The following is a 20,574-nucleotide window of genomic DNA, read 5'->3' as shown; positions in this document are numbered from 1 at the left end:
TTCAGAAAGCAACAGGCAACCTGGTTTCCATTTAGCCACTTACTTCAACTACTTAATGGTTCCTGAACGCCCTAATTACTGTTGCTCCAGATATGTTACTCAGTTGCTCTCCAAGAAAACAAACCTCTGACTGACATTTGTTGCCAGGTGTTAAACCAAGATTCAACGGCAGGAAAACTTGCTGTTGGTTTTTCAATTCTCAACTGCCGGCAGGCTCCAGAGGCGTGGTGCGGTTCGAGGAGGAGCTGCCTAAAAACATCACGGCTCATGTCACGACTTGTGTCTCGTCGTAATTCCTATTGTTCAGACTTGGAAAAGTAATTTCACAGTTTGCTCTGTTTTCATCCAGTCCAATAGCCCTGTAGAAAAGTCTAAACTTGTCGTGAGGCCCTCTGCAGACAGTTTGTGTGTGTTGTGCGTGAGGAGAAGGTCCTCGGGGGGGTTACCTCCTGGGCTGAATGTGAAGAATCCGGCCGTGCTTTCTCCATAAAAGTGCACCCGGTGCCCTTCTTTATGGTAAAAACTCAGGTGTGGCTCAGGTGTGCTTTCCCTGCCAGGGGCCATGAGTGAACCTGTGTGTGGGTTGCCCAGCCAGCCTTTCCTGCTCTATAGCTCATCTCCGGGGGCCTCTGTCCTCCTCCCGTCCAAGCAGCCATGTAATGACGCCCTAATGAGCCCGTCACTCCGAATGTCACTTACTCTCACCTGAACGACGACAGCCACAGAAGGGGAAGAAGGGGGGTAATAAGGAGGTGAGACCAAACCAAAGAGAGACCAAATCAGGTTAAAGAAATGCGTAATGTCACTGAGCATCAGTGGTTTCCATCACAACGTATTTTGCAAGTTTCAAATACTGGAAAGTGAGTTTCTGTTCTCCTCCCCAGCAGCAGGTCCAGCTCTATTGGCCCACACTGTTCTTCATGCAAGAAAGAAAGAACTGAAGTTAAATTACTGATAGGACATTTTATTGAAGTAGTAACACATATAAAAGTTATATGGTAGCCTATATAAATGAAATATTAAAAACGTGCACATAACGATAAAGTTTCCTGTGGATGGTTCATTATGATATAGAACATTATCAAATAATAAAAAAAAATTTTGACCCATTTTAGACCTCGTATTAACATCTGTCCTGGGGAATCCGTTTGAAAGTGACTAGCATGCAGTTGGATGCAGTGAGATTCATCCAAGTTCTCATTTGTTCGCATTCCTTTGGTTTTGCCTCATCGGTTAAAAGAAACAAACAAACAAAAAACACACCACGGCCATTTTAAATGATCGCCAGCAAAGCAGAAAGCACTCTAAGTGATGTCTGTTCGTTAGTAATGGGAGCCTTTTTAAATACTCGTCATCGCTGTTAACTAACCGAACAATATATAAATTTAAACAAGATTAACTAATAAATGTGTTAAGTAGTAGTAGTAGTAGTAGTAGTAGTAGTAGTAGTGGTAGTCAAATCTATATTCTTGACCTGAATACATGTTGTAGCGTTTCAAACAAAGGAAGCTTTGGAGGCTTTTCTGCAAGTTTGCTGAAGCTCAAGCTGAAGAACACGGGTGATTGTTGACCATAGATCATGCCAACATCATAAACACAGTCAGTCTGACACGTGGCTTCGCTCGACAAACTATCAGCTCTACAATCAGAATTAAGATACAAGATTTCATTTTATAGTAGTTAGCTATAATAGAAGTTCTTAATAGTTAACCAATAATTTATGTGAATGGTCTTTTACTTATTTCCTTTTTTAAATGTTTGAAACAACATTTTCACATATTTTGTATGACTGTGTCCTCTGTTTGGTTTTTCTTTTGTTGTATCAGCTCGGCCATATAATAAATGAGGCCACTACCTCAACATTACTCTATTACATTACCCTCATATAAATTTAATTAGTTGGCCGTGGCCTCATTTGGCCTCTCCCACATTTCAAATTTAGTTACTTCATTACTCTAAGTAGTAACTACTTACAGACTAGTGGTTCCCTGTTTCTAAACCAGCTGCCATGGTTTTGTGGAATAATGGATGGTTGCGCCACTTTTAGACTTTTTTATTTATTTCTTCTTTATGGAACCACTATAAGGTGTATGTCAAAAACTGCGAACCACCGATTTAACCATTAACAGTTAAACTGCTGTTTCTGCAGGAATCTGAATAGTTTCTAACACCCGTCAAATAAAACACAATGAACAGGTCACCAGTCCATCACGGGGGTTACACAAGTGACATACAACTATTCACACTCACGTGCACAACTTTGGCCGATTTAACCTTAACCTAACGAGCATGTCACTGGACTGTGGGACGAAGCTGTAGCTAGTGTACTACAGTCTATGAATTAAGCATCTACAATATATATTTTATACGTATCTTATTTGTAAATCTTGTAAAAATCAAGTATTTCTAAGTAATTTAAACCTATCTTATAAAGTATCACACAGTTAACCATTTGGTGATACACTGTAATGTAATGTATTAATGCACCTTATCCTAAAGCGTCACCAGTACGTTCTGCGGCTCTTCCACAGTGTGGAGCCAGTGAGACACTTCCTCCGCAGAGAGAAAACTTTACTAGAGAGAAGGGGAGGGAGGCAGAAAGAGAGGAACAGTGTACGGCCAGAGATTGCCTGATTAAAAGCATGTGCTGACCCCCCCCCCCCCCAATTCCCAAGCTATGACAGACAGACCGCAGCAGACACACAGACATGAAGGAGAGTAAAGACCTCCGCGCATGAACACACACTCAACATGCACACGTCTGGCAACACACTTTTCCCGGGGCACATTTGGAAGTAATATAGGTGGCGGTGGGGGACATTCGCGGGTGAGGTCTTAAAATGTGGACACCGCACCGCCTTAATGATGCAACCGTTCACACTGAGCCGAGGAATTACAAAGGGTGAAGCTGGATGACGAGCTGTAACGAGGAGTTCCTCGCAGACAGACCTTTATTCATGCGCTGACCGCACGTGGCTTTTCAGAGAGGACCTTGTGTGTTTGGAGGGTTAGCGAACGACAACAAACACACTCTTGAGAATCAAGAGGGGAGCGTTAAAAAAAAAAGAGGAAAGGTGGGTGTGCGTCCCACGTAAGAGCATCACTGGCCCATGACGTGAGGAAGTGAGGCGAGCCAGGAGAAAGCAAACAGAGGCCGAGGGCTGGAGAGGCGCTCAAAAATCCTGGAGGAACAGCAGCGTTCGAAACCCAGAAAGAAAATATACGCCGTGCAGGCTTTCCAGTGAAATAATAATATCTGTACAAACACAAGAGCTGGACGGCTAACGCGGCTCTAAAATGACAACACGCAGAGGCTCTTTTGTTCTCCGAGTGGGGCGCCAGGGCTTTGAAGCCCACAACTGAAGGATAAAGACAAAAGAAACAAATTGGGAGCAAAAAAAAAATAAAAAATGATGGGCATAATAAAATACTTTTATATATGCTTTTTCTTTATTTAGTCTCTGCATGCGTTTTCTGTTTCTTTGTAATCTTTCACCAGGCTTTTGGTGTGGCCTGGCTCTGGTATATTAAATATTTATCCAATCCTTGGAACGCACTGCTCAGTCTTTTCTCACTGGTGTGGGTTTCAAAAACACACATGCTGACTAGTTTACCTCTAACAAAACATTTTTACGGGCAGTTGGGGAGGGGCGGGGGGGGGGGGGGGGGGGGGGGGGGGTATATGGGTGTAAAAATACATCTATCTTCATATGTCAGCGCGGTATTGACACAGTGGGGATTTTAAAATCTCACGATGCGACGCGGCGCTTGGACGGGAAGAGTGGCCTCCGTCTGGGGAGGAGAGGGCCGGTCTGCGCCCAGCAGGAACGGCTGTGTTTGTCTGGTTCTGCCTCTTATCTTCACTTTATCTGGCTCTCAGAAGCCGCTGCCAGCAGTCACAGAGGCCATTACGGTTCCCCCGTCACACCGTATTTATGCAGCCCTGATTAATAGCGTGTATATTTGCATTGAGGTACACACATTGATTGAGCGCTGGAAAAGAAATGGCTTGTTTAATCTGAAACGAGGCTTTATCCGTTCCCACTCCCGCTTGTGACAAATCAGTCGTGCTGAACTGAGGAGGAAGGACGAAGGCTGCGGCAGCTCCACCAGCGGCATAGCGTGTGGATCCCCTTTGAACCCTCCGTTCAGTCGTCAAAATTTCCACGGGGACACATCAGACGTGCATTTCCGAAAGCTGACTTTATTCTTTTTTGCACAACTGGGCCGAAATACTGCAAAATCTCCCATTGGTCTCCACGCTGAAGACTGGAAATTTCCTAGAAGTTAATGCGATACGTTCACCTCTAGCTGCAACGAGAACTTAAACAGCAGCACGTGTTGCATGAAAATAAACGGAGCATGTTTATGTCTGCTCATGATCAATTTTGCCCCCCCCCACTCCCCTCCTTCCCCCTCTTGTCCAGTAAATGCTTAAAAAACAAGCAGCCATGGAGACATCTGCAGAAAAGTGATTTTATTGGCATCGTGAACCAAAGTGTGAAATCACAACAGCTCAATTTAACAAGGGCCCTTTCCTGTTCAGAAGCCTTGCTCAATCCCTTACATAAACTCAGCATTCCCACAATTATGCCGCACCGTGATGACTGGGCTCACCTGTCCCAGCATGAATAGAGCTGAGAACAACACTTTTATCCGGCTTTTGAGGTGACTGTAAATATTTTACCAATACACTGTGTTACTATGGCTCTGGGCAAGCAGCTACCGGAGGCACACAGTAAAATGAATTACCAGGTAGAGTTGATACTGTAGTAGGGTGTGCCGCTGTGTTCGAACACGCCGGCTTAAAGCTTAAAAGCCTCCGACGTGGTGGTGCATTAGATAATTCCCCCCGCGTTTGTTCGCGCTGGTGCAGAGCCAGAGCATGCGGCGCTGTGTGTGTGTGTGTCAGTGCAGCTGCACTCTGTATAGCAGCCCCCTCATGGCTGCTTCGCATTACGGTATTCCCTTATTCCCCATTGTGAAATTTGTTATCTATCATGTGACTGCCTGCAGTCCATTAACGCTCGCACTTCCCTCCATCACTCCTCCTCTCTGCTCCGCGTCCACATCCTGGACGGTGGCGGATGGCATTTCTCCCCACGTTTGTCTCGGAACCCGCCCTCTTTTTTTTGCGGCGCATGTATGCACGCGCATGTGTCCATCCCCTGTGTTTGCGCTGCATGTCTGCGGCAACACATAGCGGCTCAAATACATTTCAGTGGGCGCATATAGCTCAGCCTTATCTGTGCGGCTCTGCGGAGTCATACAGTAGGTATGTAGTAATGCACATTCATGATAACCTACATGTACACAAACTATTGACCTCCATGGACCCGATAACGAGTTGGCGCCACAGACAAACTGATATCACATGACGGGGTGAATGATTGCGAGAGAAAGAAAGCGTCTGTCAAACATATGGCCAAACAGATAACTCCACGGTTCAGCGAGACCTTCCATCAATCACTCCAGCTCGTTATCAACCCCCCAGCCTCCCTCCCTCCCTCCCTCCTCTTGCTGCCCCTGCTCTCCATCTCCATCCTCCTCCAGCTCCTAGCTTGGGGTGACCGCTGGGCCGCAGCCCCTATCCAGAGAGGCCCCTCTTTCACGCCGCTCTGTTCCCAGCGTCAGCGCGTGATGGAGAGGGGGTTATCAGCCCAAACACCTCCTTTTTCTTTCCTCTCCCCCAGAGACAAGTCCTGGGAAAAAAAAAAAAAGAGTCGGGCCAGAGGGGTTGAGCCGTTACTCTCGTTTGAATAAAAGCAGCGCTGTTGGTCTGGCGGAGAACTGGGCCGATTCTCCGTGAGTGAGTCTGTCAAAGTGTCAGACGGACACTGATATCAGTCAGATGAAGACCGTGCGAGTTGCCCCTCTATCGTGATGTACCGCGCTAGCTCGGCGTGGCATTAGTTGACTTTAGGAGCGGCTTTAAAACGCACGCACGGACATCCGATGTCGGTTACATCGCTCACACTGACTGAGATAAATGCTGAGACTGTACGTAACGAGATAAAACAGCTTTCCACACAGATGCTGATGGAAGACTCTCCCCAGAGCAGTAAGGAGGACAAACGGGAAGCGACCTGGGAGGAGACACCGAATACAACTGTTCATGTCGTTTAAGTCGACAGCATTTCAGTGTTTTTGTTGCGCTTTTTTTATGAAATCGCTGATCATGCAGAAGCTACTGCCGTACTCTGGCAAAGCAGGAAAGTTGAAGAACAACCACACACACACACGCACATAAACACACACACTCAAAGGTCACCCAGCTGTGAAAAGAAGCCAAAATACACTTAACTAATCTGCTTGATCTGGCAATTTATTGACGATGAAAACTTCAAAAGGGTTGAAACTTGAGCTGCATGTGTCTCCTAAACCATGGCCAATGCAATTTCCACTGGCAGGCAAAGGGTCGGGAGGGGAGGGGAGAGGGAGGGGGGGGGGGGTCTGACCACTGGATGGAGCTTTATTGGTCGCATTCGCCCCGGCATAAAACTAATTCACCCTCGATGACAACCGACGGCGAAGGGGGCGAAAGACGAGACGCATTCTTTTTAGCCCCCCTCCCCACACACACACACACACACACACACACCATCCGCCGACTTTATTAGCTGGCCCCTCCGTGACAGAGCTATTCATTCTCTGCCCTGCTCTACCCTTTCTCTCTGACCCACACTACGCTCATGCCCTCTCTCCTCCTCACATGCATCCGCGCACACACCAACCCAAACTTGTTATATCACCGGCCGGGAAGTTGTATCAGTTTTAGAGTGAAAAACAAACCATCCTCACTGTCTGAGAGCTCCATCACGTCACAGCTGCACGGTAGTGAGACCCCCTCACCCTCACCCCCCCCCCCCCCCCCCCCGTTCAGAGGAGGCTCAGCATACACTCAGAGCTGTGACACACGCAGGATATTATAGTCCTCAGTTTGAGGAGGGGTCACATATCATCTGTACACACGTGCAAAAAAAAAAAAAAAAAAAAACCTAAAAGGCTCCTTATCTGGCTTTTCTACGTCCTTATAAATGAACAGACAGCAGAGGATTCGGAGCACGAGCACAGCAGGACATTTGTCTTGGTTAAGTAATTTATTCATCCCGTCTGGAGCAATAATTCATCACGGGTTCAAAGCTAAACGGCCCTTCATTTGTCAGCTCTTACTCCGCTCGCCGTCGCTTACGCGCTCGACAGGACGGTAACTCTTGATGTCTGAAGGATAAAAATAAAGAAAATATCACAGCAGCAGCAACAACGCGGAGACGTTCACTTTCAGAAAGCCCAGAGCACAGTCCCACCACTTTTAGGAACGGGACCCGTCGCGGATCTCCCCAGGGCTCCGATGAGCTCCACGTTGTGCTGAGGTTAGGTCCTCGCTGCTCCAGCCGGGCTCCACTGGCAGTAGCCCTGCCTCCAGCGGCTCTGCAGGGCTATCGAGTTACCCTGACTGCGGGTCAGACGGGCCCTCCTGGTTCCACTTAGAAAGCCTGTTTCATTATTTCAGATTTATCACTGCCATTTTTGCCAGTTGCCGTGTTTTCCCTCCATATGTTCCCAAGTGTAATTCATAGCATCTAATAATGCACAAACCACGACATTTTAAGGGACTACAAGTTGGAGTTGTTCCCAGGCTGCAGGGATTAGAGGCTCTCTGGGGGCCGCCGGGTAAAGCGGCGGAGTGCTGCCAAATGAGAGAAAGGCCAGTCCCAGCGGAGGGAGCATTACTGGATATGTACCGAGTCATTGCATGGCCTAAGGGTCTGGTGCGACAGCCGCCCACACCCGACTCCTAGCATGGGATGGTGCGAGGCAGGCCAAGGACCAGCGGACGGTCTGTTGGCTGGAGCAGCACCACGGGTGATTTCCAAATCTTTGTGAGTCTCTCATGCAATTTTTCCTCCATTGTTTATTTTACCAAAGAAGAATTATCTCGATCATCTTGTTTGCTGCTGGTTTCCAAACAACAACGTATTGACAAGGGTGTTATGATGAAACGAAACTGCTCAGGACACGGATAGATATCAGCTGCAGAGGAAAAGAAAAGAGGTATTTCACCTGCATCTCAACTCTCTTGACTGCTTCTTTTTTTATTTATTTTTTTTCTTCCTTGCACCGGAAGCTCTCTGGGGGGGGGTGTGATGACAGGCGACTTGGATCTAGGACGGAGCAAGAAGTGGAAGAAAGCTGGGATTCATCCTGCATTACCATAATAGAATTACTGCGGCGAACAAAGCAGGCATTAGTGCAACCACGGTGGCATTTGGAGAAGATCCATCTCTCTTTCCTCCGCGAGCCGGGCCCTCGGCGCTTAAAGAAAAAGAAAATCTACCCTTTGTTCCCCCCCTTTCACGGGCCTTGCCAGACTGCAACGAGGGGCTTAGCAGACGCACACATGCACACAATCCTGCGCAAACACACGTAACATGCTAGTTGCACATATTGTTTGTGATGCATGTGCGCGCTCACGGATGGACGGTGCCTTCGCATCCAGCAGGCGGCCTGACCTGCCCATCAGGAGGGATTACATCTACATAACTCCTACAAAACACTGTCAGGACCCTTCCCCGCCCTCATCCACCCTCCAGTCTCTCTTTCTTCTTAGACATTTGTCTGGTCTATGTAGTGCATTTTCAAAAAGTCAGGCTTCCCCCCCGACTGTGTTGCATCAGAAGTCCCCTTAAAAGAGATGGAGCAGGCGCGCCACTGATGGGTGACCTCCAATATTCATCACAAGACTTAGCTTGCCAGTTTTTTTTTGTTTTTTTTTCTCCTTCCACAGAGAATTTTTTCAGCTATACGGAATAGTCGCTACGCTGATTCCCAGATTAAGCAACACGCAGTGGTGCTAGTGTCAGATTGTCTCGTGATAACGTGGGAGGGGGTGTATGGCGCCTTCATGCACAAACACAGCAGGCTGTTATGGACCTGCATATATTTTTTTTTTTTTCAGGCACTTTCCAGGCATTGCGTAGGTGGTATAGTGGCGGGAATGGCTGCCTTCTAAGGAGTCGGCGTGGGCTTGAGTGCCAAAATAGCTCAGTTGGGAGCGCATTAGACTGAAGATCTGAAGGTCCTTGGTTGGATCCTGGGTTTCAGCTGCATAAATTGAACATATTTTAAAGAATTTCCTTGAAAGATTAATAAAGCGTTCTGATTGACTCGGTCCACGATCCACTGAAAAGACACTTGCAGCAGACACAGTGGAATTTTTCATTGTTAAACTGGCTGTAATAATCACATAAATGAAGTGTGGTTTACTGACACGTAGGCCAAATGTTTGGTCTTGAACAAGCCCCTAAACGTCAGACAAAATACATTAAAGTTTGATTAATTACACCTCAGTTGTTTGTAGACGTACATGGTATAATCTGTAATCTACATTCATACATACCTGTAGAATCTTAATTCCCACGATTCTAAACTGGTTGGATTGCGCGAGGAAGCGTCACCAGCAAAAATTTGAAGCATATTTCTCAGACGTCTGGCGCCCCCTTGTGGACTCATAGCGAATATATCAGTGATCTGCTGATAACTTCGGTTCAGGTTATGCTTTAATGCAGATGTTGCACTACTTTAGCACTTAGTGCATAAAAGCATGGATGAACTGCATCACCTGCTCCGTGGAAAGATATGGAAATGGAAAGATAAGTGGAAGTTCTCTCGCTGAGCTATACACATGGTAAATGGTCTTGTTTTTATACAGCGGCTATCTACCAATTGATGCTCAAAGTGCTTTACAGTCACAGGCACAGCAAACATTTGGGTTCAATGTTTTGCTCAAGGACGCTTGGGCATGTGGCACATTCAGGGACAGAACAGCTCCGGCTCGTGGACAACCCGCTCTACCTACTGAGCCGCAGCCACCACATTAAGGGTATTCTAACGTTGGGACATCAGCACCACACTCTCTAATTATTTCCTGAACCCGCGACAAACAACAAGACATGGTTACAATTTGTAAAATGCAGCCGAGGAACAGAGCTTGTCTCGAGTGGCCACAGTTAGGAGCTGCGGCCGTAAAACCCAGCGCAGCCCGGTCTGTACTCATGACTGTTATTGATTACAGTCCGAGCTTCACAACAGAGCGGATGTTTTCCTTTTAAAACCACATGAGAAACTCGGAGTCTGAACCTGGCGCTCCTTTGGAAGAGTATAGCACGTGCTTATCCCCAGGAGTGAGGGCCTGCGCGGGCCACAGCCAAACAGCCCACCGCTCCAGAGTCCCCCACCACCCCCCCGCGACGCGCACACAACACACACACACGGGCCCAGTGTGTCTGGTGCAACTGCACAGAGAGGAAACACGCATACTCTGCTTGACTAGAAACGAAAACACGCGAAAGCTCTGCGAGGGACCCACACACAGCAGCGTATTCCCTCCGCGCTCACAGGAAAGAGGCCGGGCCAGTTAGCCCGGGACCGCTCCGTACGCTCGTGCACCGAGCACACGATGCTTCAGATAAACACACGCGCACGCACAAATGCACATCCAGCGATACAGGAAATGGGTCCGCTGCAGTACAGGTATCCTTTACATCCTCCTCTGGCTCCCACTGTCCGCCGATGAAAGGGAATACCCCCCAATCTCTGCAGCCCTGGGCCCGACTGGCCGAGCATACAGCAGCTTATAAGAGGCAATTTCCTTCATAATCATCCCTGTCTTCCCCCTTCTCTAATCTCCCGAAGGAGAGTGGCAATTAGCCCGGGGAGGGCCTCAGCGAGGCAGGGGCATCTGTGGCATCACTGTTACTCTGTGGGCAGCCACTGGAACACAGAAAAACACACATATTTACAGTCAACCAGAGGCATGGCTCGAATTTCAATGTCTTCTTCACCAAAGTACAAAAGGTCCCACTTAAGTTTTTGTCCTTGCTAATGTGCGTAATCTTTAGTTACTTGGTTCCTTAAGTCTCTTCTTCATTCACCTCACACCACCCTATTGTGTGGCTGCTAATGATTCACATCACAGACCTGAACAGGATCCTTCCACAATCCAGACAGAGTGACTTGGGTTTGGATGTGGTTTGAGCTTTGTCAACAACAATGGGGGAGACAGCGGTTCAGCTTCTGCTCTTGTTGACATAGACGTTTCTTTTATATGTCGCATTACAAGCCTCAGATAAACTTCTTGGAAAATTCCCCTGTGTGCGATAGGTGTGTCAAGCTAAGAAAAAAATGCACATCCCACACGTCTTTTTCTCACACACGTAATCCTGATCATCCTCAAAGGATTAGTTGTGCGTCTGCAGGAGCTGCACAACGCGCCCGGCACAATGCGCTCATTGATTTCTCTTTCGGTTTTTGTAAACAGCCACCCCGACCGCAACGCGCGCACGTGGAAGCCACAAAAGAGCCGTGCTGGAGATAGCAGGAGTTTTTTAAAAAAGATTACCCTGTCCGCAAGTCATTACGGGGACTCGATAACAGTTTGTCATCAAGTGGTAATGTCCCAGAGATCCTGTTGTTCCCCCCGTGCAGCCCCCTGCCTGCTCCCCTCTTCTTATTCTCTTTCACTCATGCCGTTCTTAAATGGGAGCAGTGTGGCGCTGTGGTGAGTCGGGGCCACGGTCTGCTGAACACTATGACATTCATCTAAACGGAATCAGATAAAGCTGGGGGCCTGAATACTTTCAACATAAACATCACCTGGAGCCCCCAGCGCGGGGCCCCCTAGGCTCCGCTCGGCAGCCAACCGCAGCTCGACCAATGGCGGAGGCTGGAAAACAGGGAGGGGAAATGTAAGCAGCGTGAGGAGGCGGCTGAGGATGTCAGACAAGACCGGGCCTGTGGGCGCCTTCCAACGCCAGGCGATACCCCCAGATGTGGGCGAGGAGAGGTGACATGGGGGTGAGAGCGATCGTGGATGTGACCTTTACATGTGTAGTTCAGGATTCCCGTGGAGAAAAAGCGACGGTTACAGTCACGTGGAGACGGAAAACATGTCAAAACGGACGTGCTTTGATAAATAATTACCCTCACGAACGCAGGACGCTAACTCTCTGGCCCAAATTGTTGTGCTACTTGGGGAGTGGGCTGCCTAAACACTGCTCCAAAGTGTCTGGAGAGCGTGATGAGAAAACAATTGAAGGTGGGTAATTAGAGGGAAAATGAGAGGTGAACCGAACAGCAACCCCCAGCTCACCGAGTCGCGCGTGCAGGCTCGGATCTGCCCGTTTCTGGATGAAGCTATCAGTCGGCAGCGGAGGAGAACGCGCTCATGGGAACTGGACGACCCTCTCCGGCGTCTACGCCACCCGGGCCGCGCACAGAGGCCCGGGTTCAGCGGCCTCTTACACAGATGATTGAGAATGTGCAGCGGCAAAGACAACCGTAGACGATTGAAGTCGGCCGAACACAAGCGCTCCTCACAGGACTCTGGCTCCCAGCACATTACTCTTGTGTTGCTGAATCTTATTTCAGGAGGGGCGAACCGAGAGGTGGGAGCCAAGCGGCAGATGGAAACAAGTCTTCCAGGAAATTAGTGGTGGTGGAGTGCGGCAGGAACATGAGTTGGCACAACGTCTGCCAGTTTTCATTCGGGGCAAGAAAAGCAGGGGAAAAGAAGATGAAGCACATGTAAGGTGGAAAAGGGAAATACCACGTGAGGGTAGCTGGATGGGAGTTGTTATTAAAGTCGTTTTGGCTAGCTGGGTGGTAGGCCATGTGTAAGTGAAGTGTTAGGACAGAATTTAAAAAAAAAAAAAAAAAAAAAAACTCTAGCGAGGCCGTGCATATTGATGACCTGGCTGCAACGGCTGGATCTGCTCTCCGGCAGTTATTCATTAAGCCATTAAAAGAACACACAACCGAGTCGTTTGTGTGGCCTTCTGTTTCAGACTGTTTTTCTCTCTCTTTGGGTCGGGGCTTTGTGCAAGGGGGAGAAAAAGAGAGAAGAAACAGAATGCACGTCAATGAATAAATCTGAGGCGAAGAAAGGGGTGAAAACGGCCGGGCCCGGGCAGCGAGCTGAAGCCAGCTGTTGGCCCTCCTCCTGGGCAGAAAAGAAGTAATTAATTGCGGAAGTGGATCAACGCAGGAACAAATTCAATTGTGAGACAGTTTGATAAATGAACGGACATTCAAATTCACTCTACCTGGGTTGAAATTAGAAGAGGATAATTAAAAGGAACACTTGATATAACAGATCTTTTACAAAGCGCCTGCCACGGCCACTTGGCCTCTCATTAAGGGGATAAGAGCGCCCTCTAGTGTCAGCCTCACACTGGAAACAGCACACCAAGGTAATAATATTGATTTTTATTGCCATCCATATATTCATATATCTTCTTTCTCTTTTAATATTTATAGAAGTTAAAGCATGAGGATCACTGTGTAAACAAAGAAAAAAAAATGAGCAGAACTTTGACACCATTACAATGATTTATATCCCTACAAAACAAACAGCTAAAGGCATGACGTCTCTCGTGAACGGTGTTGTTTTGAAGAGTTCTTCCAAGTATAAAGAAAAGCAGCACGTGTTAATCAAACTAGAGGCTAACCACGAAGAGGTGGTACAGTACGTGTTCATTCCACAATACTTACATGACTGGAGGAGGAGGGGGACAATATCTATACATTTGCTCAGTGACTGCGACTCTGTGCCGTTTCAGTTTTATGACATCCTACAGGGTTACAGCAGGGGCTGCGTGAATTGGATCAACAGGAACAACACGTGGCCCCCCCTTAAAACGTGGCTGGGTTGCCATAGTGACACAGCGCTGACGTGTCCGTGAAACACGACAACACACCAAAAGGTCCCCGTGGATGGACAACAAAAACACGTCACAAGGCAATTAAACACAACAATCACTTCTTAAGTCTTTGCATTGTCACACACACGTGGGTTTAGATGGTCGGGAAAATTTTTTCTTTTTTTTTGTAGAGCAAAAAGAGAGCTGGCGGCAGGCCTCTGTGTGTGATTGTGATGAGCAACACTGGAAGCAGCACAGATTATTACTCACGTGTGAGTGATCCCGTCAGAGGTCTGATGATTAAGAATGACTTAAAACGCATTTCGACAGCTCGTCCTATAGCGCACACACTAGAGAACAACTTCAATACGCAAACGTACAAAATTCAAGGTATCCTCTTCATAAAAATAGAAAATTAAAAATCCCATTTGTTTTAATGGAGTGGAATAACCAATAGATACCAGTAACTCTCTACAGAAGCTAATTAAATTGTATCACTCAGGTGGCAGCAGCCAGAGTCCTCTCCTCTCTCTGTGGAGGGACTAATAATAAGTGTCTAATAAGTGCAGGGTCGTCTGGCCATATAATTTTACCGCCATCCATCTACATCTGCTTACAGAGGCTTGAGCAGCAGCAGGATTTTGTCATATCACTATAAAACACCACCTGCTATGGATGAAATGCGCAGCGTGTTACGTGTCTGACCTCAGATATGAGGACAGACATGTCTTTTTTTTTTTTTGGTCAAATCACAAATGGAAAAAAAAATCTTGGAATTCAGTTATATAGAAATAATGGTGGTCTTCTATAATGACGGCGCATTTTCAAAAGGAAATAGGGACCGTGTTATTTGTGGATAAATTCGTTCTGCCACTTTTCATCTCAGCTACATGACGGCAAATCAAACCCGCGAAGCTACAACAGTACGTTGAAATTATTAATACAGGCACACAGAATAAGGCTCAACAAGAAACCATTAAAAAAAAAAAAACATTATATTCATTGAGCGAACAAAACACGGACTATTACGTTGAAGAGGAGGTGTACTACTTCACTTGTTGGGGGAATGTTTCTTTTTAAGGTCGCTACATGCAGACGAACATGAGCACAAACACACACTGGTCAAACCAAACCTAAAGAAATGTCATTGGAGCCGCACGCAGTCTCTTCACAGGGAGTGAACTGCTCGATGGTTCTGAGACGAGGTTCATTCGCGATGCGTGAGTTACTGAAGTGATGGTGAATGGGTGAGCCTTCTCATCCGTCCTCTTCAGAACCTCTCGTCACCCAGGTCACTCTGTGCTCTCCTGGCTCGGCTCCACTTCTTCGCCCAGAACGGCCTCTCCCGCCTCCCCCTGGAACAGCTCCTCCATCAGCTGCTCCCCGGCGCTGCCGGCCCGCGACGCCCACAGAGCGGCGCCCTCCCGCAGGCCCAGCGTGCGCAGCAGACGCGCGTAGTCCAAAAACGCAGCCTCGATAAGTTTATGTGCAAGAGCAGGTCAAGGAGAACTCGTAGACGGATTTCAGAGGGATACAAACAAACCAGCTGAGCAATACGTTCTTTCATTTAACCGGAGAAACATGAAGGATGCAGGTGCTCAGGGATCCGACATTTCCTTTTCATGCAACCGCGAGGAAATATTTTGCTGCTCCAAAATTAAAATATTAAAATGAGGAGACTTGATATATAACACATTGCAGGAAATAAAAACCTTCGAATCTGCTGCAACATTGAGTCATCACATCTCTGAGGGTTTAAGCCAAGAACAACTGAGCGTATTCCGCCTTTTCCAGATCTTGTTTGTGATTGTGCAGATGGTCACTAAAATTACATTGGCTGCTCGCGCACACAGGCTAGGACTTGTGCGTATGCTTGGGTAACACTTCCAGATGATAAAGTCGTTTGTTTTATCAATCGAGTGAGCACAAGTGATGGAATAAATGGCGCTACTTCTTCATGCTCTCCCAGTCTTAAAAAGAGATGTTTTTACTGAAATAATGATTAATATTATTGCTTATATAACATATATAATAAGATGCATTTCATTTTGTTTTTCCTCTTTGTTGTCATATGTCAATGTATTAAAAATATTCATGTAAAGCATGTGACAGGTGGACAGATGCCAAACGAGTCATTTAAGAAACACTTGGACACTGGCATAGCATTTAAAAATGAAATATCTGATAAATTGTGACCCACCAATGTCTGCACTGTCTTCTATTTACAGTATATATAGAATGTTGGGAAAGTTGGATATCGTACAGTGACTTCCAAAGTTTAGATTGCTGAAGTTCTGTGACCTCAGACCGTGGCCGCTGGTGACATGTGAAACTTTTTTTTTGAAAAAGTACATCGACGTGCTCCGCAGAGCATCCAAACTGACCTTTACTCCGCGCTCTCATGCATACGTCTGTAACCGAGATGGACAGAGTTAGCGGTGGAGCCAACTCTGGTTACAAATGGCCCCTCGGGGATCAGCGATGGGTTTTTAAAAAGGATATTGGAAGAGTCGTTGGCCTCCATCACCCCATACTTCAGACAGGCCTCAATGAAGAGGGCGGCGCGATCAAAGTGCCTCATGCTGCCCAGGAGATGGGAGGAGGAGGAGGAGGAGGAGGAGGAGGAGGAGGAGAAAGACACAGGAGGAAGGTGAGAGGTATTGTCGGAAACCAGCATCATCTCTGCCTTGATGTCTGTGATCCTAAAGTGTACATCAACTCAGTCGTACACGTGCCTCTCTAATTCCCTGTGAGTGCTTTTTGCTGCCAGAGGCGTCCCAGAGCTAGAGCTGTCAAAGAGGATGAGCAGCAGACCAACGGTGGATCGATGCCGAGGTAAAAAATAGGGGTCATCTGATACCACTACACGCTGTGAAGTGTCCTTCAGTGACTTACAGGCTGAGTAACATCCACTAAACTCAGACATACAAAAATGAAATCAAAATTCAGAGAATGAATTCTGAGACTTTGGTGTAGAATATAAAATCTATTATACGGTTTGTATTTTTAAAACCCAGTATTGGTCAAAAACCTTGAAAATATTTCTGTGTTTATACACTAGGCTTACACGACACTGATTCCCAGCTGGCTCTTACCTGTGGAGCATCTCTCCTACTTTGTAAAAGCAGCCCAGGGAAAGCAGCACGAGGATGGCTTTGGATTTCTGGTTGACCTGTGTGGAGCACAGGTGTTCGGCCCAGCGCTTCAGCACATCCGAGCTTTCCGCTGGATTCAGACGCACCTGGAAGCGAAAACACAGCACAGCGGAAAATTAGATAGACGTCAAGTGTTGGCCGGCTTACAGGTGTGACCTAGATGCGTCGACGACGCTAAGCTAGTAAAAATAGCGAAACGAAGGCGTCAGAAAATGAATTCATTCATGACATTTTCATTTTTACAGTCCGCACTCACTCCCGCAGCGCTCGCGTGCTCACAGACTTGCAAACTACCCAAACATTACACAGCATTCGACATCTCCGGTTGATGGATGCCGTCATGCTGAGTTACCTTGGCCAGCCATGCGGCTCGGTTCCACTCCCCGTAGGTCTGCAAGTAGCGGCAAGCGTCCGCCGCCTTGTCAATCAAACACAACAGCTGTACTCCCTCTGAAAAGGAACCGCAAATGTTACACACACGTGTGAGATGGAGAAATTATAGGCCAACAGCACACGAGGTGGCTGCGCAACAGGAGGATGGTTTATTCATACGCTGTTGGTAGTAGACAGCTGATATGACATGCAGAATTTAGACTGGTTCAAATAAAGGAAATGTTCGTTTTAATTTAAAAGGACAATGCACAATTTATGAAACTTTGAGCTGGTAACGCTGCAACATTTAACGTCTTTATAAAACACCATTTTAAAGGAAAGTTTATTCAAAAGTGTAAAGACTAGATTCATTATTTAAAAAGCATTCTAAACACTCAAGTCTGCAGACACCAACACAATAAACGCTGCTCGTTCTCATTAAAGCAGAAGTTATTACACAAAGAGCATCGCTACCTGCTAGCTTGCCGTTAGCGATCATATTCGTGGCCACAAGTTTGATCGTAGACTGCGAGGGTCCCGACGAGGTGATGGTGGTCACCAGGCAGGCCTTGAGCGAATCGCAGTAGTAGCTGGAGTTGTCTGCGCTCGTCTCCAACAGTAACTGCACCGCCCTGTCCGTCTGAGAGCAACAACAAAGTGATGAGAACGTAATTACTGGAGTGGGGAGAAACAAGGCATAAAGAGCTCTGGATGGTGAGCGCAGCGTGTGAACGATGTGAACAAGGCAGGAACGCGAGGGGGAAATTATGTTTATTATCACGCTTTTCATCTGGTGGAGATGAAGGCTCAAGCCCGTGATGGGGTCAGCTCAGGCTGGCCTCTACCTGGGCGCCTGCTGGATGCCTGCCCCTCCAGCACACAGGCTGCTGATTGCACCCTGTGATTAGATGGAGAGTGCTGATATTGAGAGGGGAGAGAGGGGAGAGAGGTGACACACAGTCCACACAGCCCCGAGGAGACGGGGAGGACAGAAGCAGCACTTATTGTCCCCAGCACAGACGGGGCCCACTTGCGATTATGACAGCGTACCTGTGCGTCTGCCCAGATTGAGAAGGTGTTTATTTGTGTGGAATAAAACATAGCTGGAAGGATGTAAATAAATGTTGTAAGACATATTTGTGTGAAGAAGTGTGCTTAAATTAATCAAAAGGGTGCGACAGCTAAAAGCAGGAGCTAAGGATTCATCCAGTCATATAGGAGGGATGATTATGTTACAGCACGCCAACCACACATTTATAAAATGAGGACCTAACTAGAGATCTTCAAAATAAAAACAAGAGTCAGTATTTGGACTGGTGTAATGAGTTTAGTCTGATTGTCGGTCAGTGCAATCGTTGTGACCTTTTCTTGTCTGTTTTTCTTGTCTTTCTAGTGGATTTGCAAGTTGGAAGCATTTAACTAAACCAAACAGATCTACATTACCGTTCCTGAAACGTTTACACGTATATAATACAGGTAACCTGAAAGTCAGCCCACTGTCCCTGCTGGTGGACTGGAGTCATTGCGTTGGGACTTGAATATTGGCAGGAAAGTGCGCTCCTCTAGTAACTATTCAGTTGACAACTGCGAGCAACTAACTAATTAACCTGGGGCTGTTGTGTCCCTGGATGTCAGAATAGTCTGCAAAAAGCAAAGTGTAAATCGTTTTATAGGATTCCCAAAGATCCTGCAAGAAGGCGGATTACTGCAATAAAACGAGAAAACGGAGCGGTGAGATCCTTCAAGAAACGTGTTTGTCTAGTTTAAAGATCACTTTCTATCAGGGACAGAATCCAGAGTTTGTCTTGTTTATTTAGCATGTTTTTAACACGATGTCCAACAGATTTCTTTTCAGAATGGAAAGTTAGGCTAATGTCTATCACATGGATTACAAAGGGATGTTACTTATATACTTATAAAACTACTCACAATGAGAAATAATGGGATTAAACAGTTACTTGCTATTGTGACTGTGGTGCTGCACAGAGTACAGTGCACTTGTGTAATAAATAAAAATAAAATAATAACTTTGTGTTAACGTCATTAAAGAGACAGAGACTATTTAGCACAGTGATTAGCTTGTTACATTATGCTGCCGTTATGATGAAGAGAGGCTGGTTTTAGCCGACAAAGTCCAACACTGGATGTGCATCAGGAAGCCTGACTGCGTCCATCTGGACCCCTCCAGGGTCCTGAATGCTTTCAGTGACTCCAGAGTAGGACGAAGGAAAGTTAGTGGTAGTTCTATATATACGTATGTCAGGAATATTGTCCCCGCCAGCTCAAAAAAAAATGGAGCAGGATAAGATTCCGCGATGTGTAATCTGTAGAGTCGTGCCTTGTACTGGTCATATCTGTGCAATAATCTCTGACGGCCTGAAATCAGTGCTGGCGCTGTTCATTTTCCTCAGAGTTGATGCCCACAGCTCTTTGTTTACAACAAAATGGCTCTGATTGGTTGCATTAATTAATGCCCAATTGCATGCAGAAATAATTTTTTTCTATAGTAGTTCAATTATGCCCATAATGAAATCTAATCACAGATGCATAGTGGAGGCACAAGGGAGGCACAATATCAGGGTGGGTGTATTCCTATAGGTGGCAGTGTGTTGTAATACGTACCTGACCCAGCAGGAGCAGCTGGTCGGCGCATTTCTTCGTGTGCTCATAACTGGAGCGCTTCACCTCCTGCAGGTGAACACGATCCAACTGGAACTTCTGTTGAGTGGAAGAGGCGGATCGAACAAATTAGCGCGCACGCTGTGGTCAAACGTCGCACATGTGCGGGAGAGAAACACTTAAAATGAGCCGGTGCACTTAAATTATACAACACAGACATTAAAAGACTAATGATCAGCAAAATGAGAGAGGGGAAGACAATTATAGAAATACAGAGTCCAGCGATGGAGGGTTTAATTAGAAAGTCTTTAAAATATTCAGCAGTTTCTCCGCTGACAGCGACTCCCATACTTTCATTATTGGTCTCCTCATTATTTTGTAACATGCTCCCTTGATGAAAGATTCGTTCTTTTTTTTTTTTTTTTCTTCATTGTGCAAATGATTGGCATGAAACATGAAAACAGCAATAGATGCTACGACAGATGAGACGAACTCATCAGTTTCATACCAAGTCTAGACGGGGAAAACGATACAACGAGAGATGCGATAACAGCTCATTAGAAAATGGTTTCATACGCTGTATCTGTGCACACATCAGTAACGATATCTACCGCTGACTTCTCTTTTGCACTTCACCATGATGAATTCTTCTGCGAGTCACAGCCCTGGGCGTAAATCCTCACAGAGATACCAAATGTGTTTAGCAACTCAAGAGCAGTGCGCTCAGT

At 46.6% G+C, this 20,574-nt stretch overlaps 1 protein-coding gene across 1 annotated transcript in view; it reads right to left on the bottom strand.

Moving 5' to 3' along the window:
- Window positions 1-13,251: 13,251 nt before the first annotated feature.
- The window catches only part of wdr11 (WD repeat domain 11), a 49,003-nt gene continuing 41,680 nt past the window's right edge, over window positions 13,252-20,574 (bottom strand). The window contains exons 24-29 of the mRNA XM_047603264.1: window positions 19,850-19,945; window positions 17,702-17,867; window positions 17,208-17,305; window positions 16,796-16,941; window positions 16,203-16,282; window positions 13,252-15,186 (exon numbers count right to left, since the gene is read on the bottom strand). Of these exons, the coding sequence (XP_047459220.1) occupies window positions 14,993-15,186; window positions 16,203-16,282; window positions 16,796-16,941; window positions 17,208-17,305; window positions 17,702-17,867; window positions 19,850-19,945 (780 nt within the window). The 3' untranslated portion in view covers window positions 13,252-14,992. The remainder of the gene's footprint in view (window positions 15,187-16,202; window positions 16,283-16,795; window positions 16,942-17,207; window positions 17,306-17,701; window positions 17,868-19,849; window positions 19,946-20,574) is intronic.

Source organism: Mugil cephalus, chromosome 13 (assembly GCF_022458985.1).
Source record: "Mugil cephalus isolate CIBA_MC_2020 chromosome 13, CIBA_Mcephalus_1.1, whole genome shotgun sequence".
Lineage (NCBI taxonomy): Eukaryota > Metazoa > Chordata > Actinopteri > Mugiliformes > Mugilidae > Mugil > Mugil cephalus.
This window is presented reverse-complemented; position numbering and strand designations above follow the sequence as displayed.